We start from the raw sequence: 9,726 nt of genomic DNA on the forward strand, positions 1-9,726 counted from the left end.
ATACACTGGATGCTCGGGTTGCGAACATGATCTGTGCAGGAGGCACGTTCACAACCCACAGAGCCACATCTGCACACATGCAGGTTATGATTTGGTGCTTCTGCGCATGCGCAAAGTGTGATTTAGTGTTTCTGCACATGTGTGAGCGCTGAAACCCGGAAGTAACCTGTTTCGGGACTTCCGGGTTCAGTGTGGTGCGCAACCCGAAAACGTGCAACCTGAAGCGGCCGTAACCCGAAGTATGACTGTACACAGATAATGTGAGAAACTCGCTTCAGCTAGTCCTATCCCCCTCCTACTTCAATTAATTCACCCTACTTTTCTCCATCCAAAAATATATTCCAGTTGGTAGAAAACATAGAATTGGGATGAAGAACATGTTCAGATGTTGTAGCACTATAATTTCCAACAACCCTGCCATGGCTGGGTGGGACTGATGAGCATTTTAGTCCAGCAACATCTAAAGAACCTCAGGTTTCCCACTCCTGATGTGGAGAGAGAAATCTAAAGAAGAGACACAGGGGCCTCTCTCTTCTGCCTTTTAAAGGGCTTCCTGTTCAACTACTAGAAATAATTAAGTTAGCACCACCTGCTCAAGACACTATTTGAAACGCATAGGATACCCTGCCAGAATGTGTGACATCTTTGGATGGTCAAATATCCCTTCAAAAGACGTGATATTTTATTCATTTTCTAGTCATGCTAGTACAGTGCAAGTCTCAATACTGCTCATATTGGTAGTATTAAAAAACAAACAGAACTCATTACACAACACTACACAAATGTCAGTCCTAACCCCTCTCAGCTCAAACTATCATTTCTTCATCCTCTCCCCATTTTTTAAAAAAAATATGAAAAACTTTTTTTAGACAGCCAAACAAGTGTTGAGTTGCACGTAAGAATTCCAGTACTTCAAATTAGCATCAGAGTTGGTAAAAACAGTTTGCACACTTGCTAAACACTACTACTATGAACTTCTGGAAGCCTAACTAATCATGTGAGCACTCTAATTCCAGGGGGTGAAAGTAACACAGTACCACAATTTTAAAGGGAATGATACTTTTTACACTAATTTAAACAACAGTAACAGATCCTGGAGGAGATTACACAAAACCCAGAGAAGAATGAGGAAGGGGAGGACAGGTTAAAATTTATGACCTTGTTTCTGAGCAAGTTCTGCAGATTATGCCATAAACCTTGATGCTCCCAGCCAGTGTTGGCCTGGGGGTCCTCTTTTGTCCCTGGTACTACCCACAAATGCATCAAGAAGCCAACATTTTACATCGCCAACTCCTTAAGGCAGGGCAGGAAAGCATGAAATCCCAGCAGCTCAGGGAACAAGGCCCTTAAAAGTGCAAGGTCTTCAAAACAGGAAAGCAGCTAATCCCCTGAAAGCTGTTCAAATGCGAACCTGTGGCACCATATTTCTCAGGGGAAAGGGATAATAGGGTTTTAACAAGGCTGCGGAGAGGAAGTTTCGGAACAAGAGTTGCGGCTTAACATGGAGTAACAGAGGGCAGTGAAACGGGCTGCCGCGAAATTTAGAGGGTTGGCACAAGGAAGCAAGCAGCACGTAGGCGGCAGCGAGAGGCGGGAGGAAGTCTCTTCCCGCAGAAGGCAGCAGCACCTGTAGCCTGGGGCTAAGTGAGCTGCAGCTCGCTCGATTCCTCCCTGGGATATACATTTATACATTACCTTTGAGCTGGGGCAGCGGGAAGAGCTCCACCGGGCTGCTTTGGGTGCGGAACTGCGAAGACCCCTGCGACCGCTTCTGCTTCTGAGCCTTGCGCACCGACCTCCGCGTGAAGCCGTCCACTTTCTCTGCGGCGGAGATCGCTGTCGCCGACATGGCTGGGAAAAGAGGAGGCACGAGGGGGGATCGCCTCTCCCTTGAAGCATATAATCACGCCGGGGGGGTGGGGGTGGGGAGGAAGGAAGGCAGAGCAAGCGACGGCGGGCGAGAAGACAACACCAGCCAAGGAAGGAGGAAGACACTTAATCCAATGCACCAAGGAATTAGGGGCCGCGGGGGGTGGTGGTCTTCCAAGACCAAAAAAAAAACCAAGAAAGGGGGAAGAATCCAAACACCTTCCAAGGGGCGGGGGGGAGGCTGTTTATCCAACACCTCAAAGACAGGCTCTTAATCCGACACCCTTGAGAAGGAAGGGGATACACTTAATCCGATACCCCAAAAGAAAAAGGGGTTTCCAAATAATGGATACTTTTCCGAGGAAGAGACCAAATGAGGGTTAAACCAGGGGGGGGGCGGCACGCAGCAAAGACCCGCCCCCGCTGCGTCCTCCAAATCAGCCGAGCCGCCGAAGGAGAAAAACAGAAGAGGAAACTTTTATTCTTCCTCCCGCCAGCGACGTCTCTTCGCCGCCCGCCCGCGAGCAGCAAACTTTTGCGGCGTGCGGTCTCGTGAGGAGGAAGGAGGCGCTGTTCTCCCGCCCCCTGCCGCCTCAGCCAGGCTCGCTGTCGCCTGGGCCGCCCCGCCAGGCGATCTCTGTCATGAGCCGGGGTTTCTCGGCGACTCCTGAGGGAAGAACGGCGGCGGAGCGGGAAGGGGGAGAGAGAGAGGCCAGGGCCGTGCAGCTTCCTCTTCAGCCACCGTCGGGAGCACCCGGCGCCTCTTCCGCCAACATCTTGTCACGCCAGCGCCGCCGCCGCCGCCGCCGCTTCTCTTCCTCCTCCTCAGAGGCCGCGCGCAACGTAACAGCGGGGGAGGGAGGGGCGCGGAGGCGGCGAACCTTCCACTCGAGAAGCGGCGCGCAACTTGCTGGAAGCGAGCGCGCTGTTAAGGGCAGCTGAGTTCCGACTCGGAGGAGGGGGCGGGGCCAGCAGCGAGGGGAGGGGAGGAGGTAGAGGGGAGCAGGAGCAGGGAGGCGGTTGGAACAGCAGTTGGAGGACACTGGCCGGAGGGTAATTGACAGGAGCGCAGCAGCCAATCGGAGAGGCGGCGGGGCGGGTGGTGGCGGTGGTTAAGGCGAATTGCATTCTGCTAGGCGGGGCAAGCTGGAAGCCAAGCGACGCGTCCTCTGGGGGACCGGGCGAGTGACACCAGGATTTGCCCAATGCGAGGAGGTCATGGGCGGGGTGTGGTGCGACGGACGCGATTGGGTCTACGTTAGCGGAGGCGGGACGAGCGGGCAGCCAATGACGAGTTGCGATCAGGACTTTTTCGTTGGTTTGTTTTGAGGTGGGAGCTCAGAGGGGCGCGAGGAGGGCAAGAATCCCACCCGGCAGCTTTCGGGGGTTGTGAAGTTGGGTTGCTCTTCCGGGAAAGGTCATCGTTGTTGGCTTTTGGGTCCCTAGCGGCCGGAGGGAGAGGGGAGAGTCCACAAGAAACTTTAGCAGCCCAGTCTTACTCATCTTTACTTGCAAGTAAACCCTGTTCAACCAGTAGAGCTTACTCTTGGGTAAGCAGTCAGTTACTAACTTTTGTCTTCCCTCTTCCCCACCGCTCCTAAGGAGATGTAACATTTCCAGAAAACTTTAAAGCTGTGTGAAGTAAAACCCATTTCCCCTTCTCCCCGCACAGCTTTTTCGTGCACACAAAACAGAAAAATTGAGAAATTGTGTGTGTGTGTTATATATTTATATTTTTATATAAATATAACCCAGCCAGATGGGCGGGGTATAATAATTATATATATATATATATATATATATATATATATATAGGATCAGCAAAAGGCCTGGGAAAAGAGGGATGTTTTTGCCTGGCACCTAAAAATATGTAACACAGGCGCCAGGTGAGTCTCCCTGGGGAGAGCATTCCACAAACATATATGCAATACTTATCAACCCCAAATATATGTTGCTGCTTTAGCAACATAACATGTATTGTTCCAAAGCTAGGGTAGAATAAAATTGTCCCCTTCGGCATATTTATTAAACTTAAGACTATAGATGTACCAAGTAATAACAATATACCCACACAGTCCACTTCCTTCTGTGGGTCTTGGTAAAGCTCACACCCCTATTTGCAGTTTCTGCCCCACTGCCTTTTGACCTTTTTTTTATCCCCAGCAAAACAAAGCAAGAAGCTGCTTTGTTTGTTTCCCATTCTGCAGCAGTGTGTCTGTGTCCTTCAAGGGGCAAGGTGAAAAGGTTGACCACAAAGGAGGGAACAGGTCAGAAGGGCAGCAGAAACAGGATGATTGCTACCGTAGTAGTATCTACAGACTAAACCAAAGGTGACTAGGAGACGGAAGCGACAGAGGCCCTGCATGTTCCTCTAACGAAGATTACTGCACCCATAATACTTTACAGAAATTCATTTTGGATTGAAGTGTTGTGTTTGCCAGTGCACTAATGCTGTACTTCTTAAAATAAAACATACTTAATAGTTTTTATCCAGTGTCCTTCAAAATATGTCAGTTTTTAAGATGGAAATATTTGCAAAAAGTCCTCTGAAAAAAAACACCTTTAAAAAAATTCCCTGGGTGAGGTGTAATAGGACCTTCACATCTGTCCCCTCAGCCCATTTCTTGAGGCAGGAGGGAAAGGCTTGACCTCTTAAATATTGGCCTGTAATACAACTTTTTAAAGTGTATTAGCCCTGGAGAGGCATAGCAGTCCAAATTATGGAAAGAGGTTCAGTTTGTGTTGTTGTAACAGTGCCTGGAAATAAGTATGCAAATAGCAGCTGTTTCAGAAGGGGAAAACTTTTTGAAGCTTCATTATTGGTATGTTAGGAATAGCAGCCGTGAGCTTCTCTTTAAAGCCACATACACACAGGATGGGTCTTGTTTACACATTCTGGGAGACTGTATTTACTAACTGACCATTTATAATGCATGTGTGCAGTGTTCTTCACACCTGAGCACCTTTGCATGGAAGAGAAAGAATTGCTATGCCATATTCCAAACAAATGTGTGAAGCGTTCTTAATTCTCCCATTCAAGGAGATGTGATTAAGATCTAATCATAGACACCGTGCAGCTCAGAAGCTTGTGTAGTGGTTTCAAGAGCCTACATTACTGTTGTGTATGCAGCATCTCATCAACTTCTAGAAGCTGTGCAGAGACTTGTTCAACTGTGCTGCAGGCCTGCAGTCTTGTGCAGTCAAACAATTTTAGTCTGTTTTGCTCAGCCAATCCTACTTCAGATTCTTTATTAGATTACTGCATCAATTAAGAACTCTGGAACAGAGACAAGATTCCTTGCTTCTGTCATGTCTGCACCTCAGTGAGGTTCCATCAACATAACTCTCCTTCCCTCAAAAGTTGTTAATGGAGATGCTGAATCTGAATGTTAAACCCCCTAAGGTTTAACACGTCTTTGCTGTCCTTGCTATGGCTTTGCATCCGCGGCCTTTTATTATGCCATATCCTCAATTTTCATCTTGTTAAAAGAAGGGTGGTTCCCAAATTGTTGAGAAAAGAAGACCCAGCAAATAATTATTTAATCCTAAAAATAACTGGCATTTAATTTTAGGAATAAATTTTTGTTTTGACCCTTCCGTTCCTTTGAAACCAGTATCCCTGCAATTGCTGCAGCCTACTGGTTAAGTCCAATTTCCCATGCGGTTTCTCATGCCTTACGCCTTCTTTAAAGGACAACTCATGTGCTTGCTCAAATATGATCACCAATTAATAGCAGTTTGTGAGGCAGGTAATCTCTGTGAGTGGTGCAGTAGAGATAAACCTCTGCTCCCGCTGAGCGAACAAATGAGAAGTCAAAGATTCAGTTTTTCAGCCATGCACATGTAAATCAATACTCTTTCCTTCTCAGTACTAACAGATGCCTTTAAGTGGTCAGAGTGGAGTTTGGAAAATTGCCACACTAGCAAGATTGTGTCAGGAAATTGATGCATTTGTATACTGTGATCATGATGATGGGTAACTGTTTATGAAAAAAAAGCCTGAACTGTTCCATTTATACACTACCTTTTTTATTACCTTTTGGCGGGATTATAGTATTGGCTCCAGGGTTTTTAATAGCTTAGAAGCTATAGTATTTGCTGCTGCACTACTTTGACAGGAAATGCTCCACCTGCTGAAAATTTCTCTTCTATACATTTATTAATATGAACCTGAGGACAGCACCCTCTGCCATTAGATAATGACAAGGGCACTGGGAGGCCACTCCCCCTGCCTTCTAGCAACAGCATCACAGCAAGACGGAAACCTACCTAGCCCTATCAGTGGACCAAAGGAGGACTTGTCATAAAGAACACTCCCAACTGCTGGTTGCCCTGCAGAAGCAAGAAGAAGGGCCTCTCTGGTCCCAGCCATCAGCCAAAGGAGCCAGAGGCATCAGTTGCCAGTCACAGGGCTTTTTTTTTTTTAAAAAAAAGCTGTTTTTCCAACTGCACAAATTCCCCATCAGTCATTCCCTTCACTATATTTTCCTACCTTTCTCTGGAAGCCTAGAATCATAGAACTGTAGAGTTGGAAGGGACCCTGAGGCTTGAATCTCAACTAAAGCAACGGCAGATGGCCATCCAACCTCTGCTTTAAAACCTGCAGTGAAGGACAGTCCACAAACTCCAAAGGGAGTCTGCCTCATAATTCAGCAACTGTGAAATCAGGATAGTCTCTTGGATTTCTTGTTCTTAAAAATGTTGATATTGAAGAAAACATTGAATATTTGTCTATTTTGCCTCAAGTTCTTTAAGATATTTGGGAACATAGGAAGCTGCCTTTTGCAGAGTTAGCTCATTGGTCCATCTACCTCTGGGTTGTCTACAGTGACTGGAAGCAAATTCCCAGGATATCAGGCAGGAGTCATTCCCCAGCCCTACCTAGACTCTAGAGCAGGCATGTCAAACCTGCGGCCCTCCAGATGTTTTGGACTACAATTCCCATCTTCCCCAACCACTGGTCCTGCTAGCTAGGGATCATGGGACTTGTAGGCCAAAACATCTGGAGGGCCGCAGGTTTGACATGCCTGCTCTAGAGAATCCTGGGATTGAACTTGGGACCTTCTGCATGCAAAGCAGATCCTCTAACAATAAGCTGCAGCCCCTTTTGATTCATTGATTTTAAGGAAATTAAATAAAAGTGCATTTACTTTTATGTGTCAACAAACTTAATAACAAATTAAACAGCATAAAAAGTTAATGAAATGTTGGTGTACATTTTTGCTACTGTACTTGTTTGGCTTCACGAGCACTCAGTCTGCTTTCACAAGTGGGACTATCCTATTGCTCAAATGCATGGCAAGACTCCTGTCTCATTCACTGCAAATTGCACAGGCTATCCGGCACTCAATAAATGAGAGTCCTTAAATAACATTGGAACAAATTGTCCGAGAGACCATCTGTTGTCTCCCCCTTGCATCTTAGGATTTGAGATAGAGGGATTGGAACTGAGATCAGGAGGTACTTAGGAGGAACTTAGGGACTCCTAAGTAAGATCGCCCTTCAGCTTAGATTGTGCTGAAACCTATTTGTAAATAACAAACTACTACTACAGGGAAATATTTCAGTTTTAGGAGTGTGCATTTGTCAGTTACAGTTGTGGCTATTCTCTTTGGGGTTCTTCATTCCATTTTTAAAAATAGTTCTTTGTGGAACGCTCATATGCCAAACGCTTCATACAGATATAAAACTGAATATGTCATGTACATAAATAGCAAATGTACCCTGACTATCCTGGCCCTTGACTGTTTACAATTACCGTGTTTCTCCTAAAATAAGACACGTCTTATATTTATTTTTCCTCCAAAAAAAAACACACCACGGCTTATTTTCAGGGGATGTCTTATTTTTTATTAAGTATTTTTTTTATTAACCATGCATTTTGTAAAGTGGGCAAGGTTGGGGCTCGGATCCGTGAGCGCTGCACCGCTTGCCGGCTTTTGCTCAGTCGGGGCGGGCTGTTGCTGGCTCTCACCGGGTCCCGGGTCTCACCGGCTCTCACCTCGGGGAGGCGCGCTGTTCAGGCTCCCGCTGGGTCGGAGCTCGGCGAGCGCTGCACCTTTTGCCAGCTCCCGCTCAGTCAGGGCTCGGTGCGGCGTGTGCTGCGCCTCTCACCGGGTCCTGCTGAGTCGGGGCTCGGCGAGCACTGCACCTCTTCCCTGCTCCCGCTCAATCGGGGCTTCGTGCGGCTCACGCTACAGCTCTCGCCGGGTCCCGCTGGGTCAGGGATCGACACGGCGCGCTGTTGTCGGCTCTCCCGGGTCAGCCCTCGTGGGGTCCTGCTTGGTCGGGGCTCGGCGCGCTGTACTGCCGGGACCTGCGGCTCTCGCAGGGTCCTGCTGCAGCTCTTGCCGGCTCCTGGTCAGTCGTGACTCCACGTGGGACACGCTGCTGGGCGATTTGGCGGGGCAGCAACATCTGTTTCTGGGCGCCGACAGGAAACTTCATTTTCCTTTTCCTCTTCCTTGGCGCCATCCAGACCTGCTCCCCCCCGGCTTATTTTCGGGGTATGTCTTATATTTATTCTACCCTTGAACAGCCTGCCATGGCTTATTTTTGAGGCCCGTCTTATTTTAGGAGAAACACGGTATTTCAAGGTCCCAGGACACCTGCAACAATGTGGTGTAATTTGGAAACCCATAACGGCACATCAAAGATATAGAATCATTTGACAATCTGTTAAATTTAATAAAGGTATATTATTCAATTTAGAATTAAAATAGTGATTTTTCTACAACCACCTTTAACTACATAGCTGCCTAGACCTTCAGCAGATAAAGCAGGGGCAGCCAAATGGGTTCTCTCCAAGCCTTTCCCTTTCCCTGCCAGGTTTTCTATATGCAGGAAATTCTTTTGTGTGGAGTATTCACTCCTGTCAGCCTCAACAGGGATGTTACAAACTCTGATATGCATCTCCTGGACTAATGTGCAGATCATAACTTAATTATCCAGTTGCTTTTGCACAAACCAAAAGTTCAAACAATAATGTGTATTTTGAAAGAAAATATGTACCGACATGTATTTAAATGGGCATTTTGTGCATATTTCTTTATTACAGATTAATGCGAAAGCAGGATGAAATCTACTGATGGGTGAACACAAGCAGAAGTTGTGTGGATCAGAAATAGATTCTTCCCATCCCTAATCTGAACAGGGACAGGGACATATTTGGTAGTTCACCATCTCTGTTGTTTGTAAAAACAAGACAACAGAAGCCAGCAACCCAGGGTGGTGACAGTGGGGCTTGGCTGTGGGAAGCTGAGAGTATAATTCTTCCATCTTGCTGTAAAGTTCATTGAATGGCCTCAGGCAAGTCATAGACCTGATGCAGATGCCACAATCTCAGCTTCACAAACCACAGTATATTGAGCCATGATTGTAATGGCTGACTTGGATCAATGCTTCTTAGCCTCCTTCACTCAGGGTTGCTTTGAGGAGCTTAGAGGCTGGACCTGAAAGACAATACTGGGACAATACATATGAGTCCTTATTGCCTTTTATTGGGGGGGGGGGGTTGGAATCTGTAGAAAACCAGCAATTTTGTAATGTGCAGAAGCCACAAAAGAAAATGATGTATGTCAACTAATCTGTCTCAGAAGGGTTAGGAAGCACAGATATTTCAAGAAACTTGCTAAAGCATAAAAAGGAAACCAGTCTTAACAGAAAACTTAATGGTTAGCATCCTGTCAGCTTCTTAGCAAGCTTTTACCATGAGTTTAATACCTGCCTGAAATAATCTCCAGCTGGAAAACATGCAGTGCCGGTGAACAAAACTAATACAGTACAAAGCAAATGCAGTGGATCTCATTAACAAAGTCTCCATTATTTAGGATACACAGGGACTGCCTATCATTTATG

General features: G+C 46.6%; 1 protein-coding gene and 1 long non-coding RNA gene across 2 annotated transcripts in view; one reads left to right on the forward strand and one right to left on the reverse strand.

Moving 5' to 3' along the window:
• PPP2R5A (protein phosphatase 2 regulatory subunit B'alpha) overlaps positions 1 to 2,849 on the reverse strand; it is a 42,690-nt gene extending 39,841 nt beyond the window's left edge. Inside the window, exon 1 of the mRNA XM_035111284.3 lies at positions 1,696 to 2,849. Coding sequence (XP_034967175.1) covers positions 1,696 to 1,849 — 154 coding nt within the window. The 5' untranslated portion in view covers positions 1,850 to 2,849. The remainder of the gene's footprint in view (positions 1 to 1,695) is intronic.
• Positions 2,850 to 3,155: 306 nt separating this feature from the next.
• LOC148686355 (uncharacterized) lies at positions 3,156 to 4,354 on the forward strand. The gene is made up of 2 exons (XR_015949138.1): positions 3,156 to 3,419; positions 4,033 to 4,354. It is a non-coding gene; the product is annotated as an uncharacterized LOC148686355 (long non-coding RNA).
• Positions 4,355 to 9,726: the final 5,372 nt, after the last annotated feature.

This window comes from Zootoca vivipara, chromosome 3 (assembly GCF_965207765.1).
Source record: "Zootoca vivipara chromosome 3, rZooViv2.hap1.1, whole genome shotgun sequence".
NCBI classification, from domain to species: domain Eukaryota; kingdom Metazoa; phylum Chordata; class Lepidosauria; order Squamata; family Lacertidae; genus Zootoca; species Zootoca vivipara.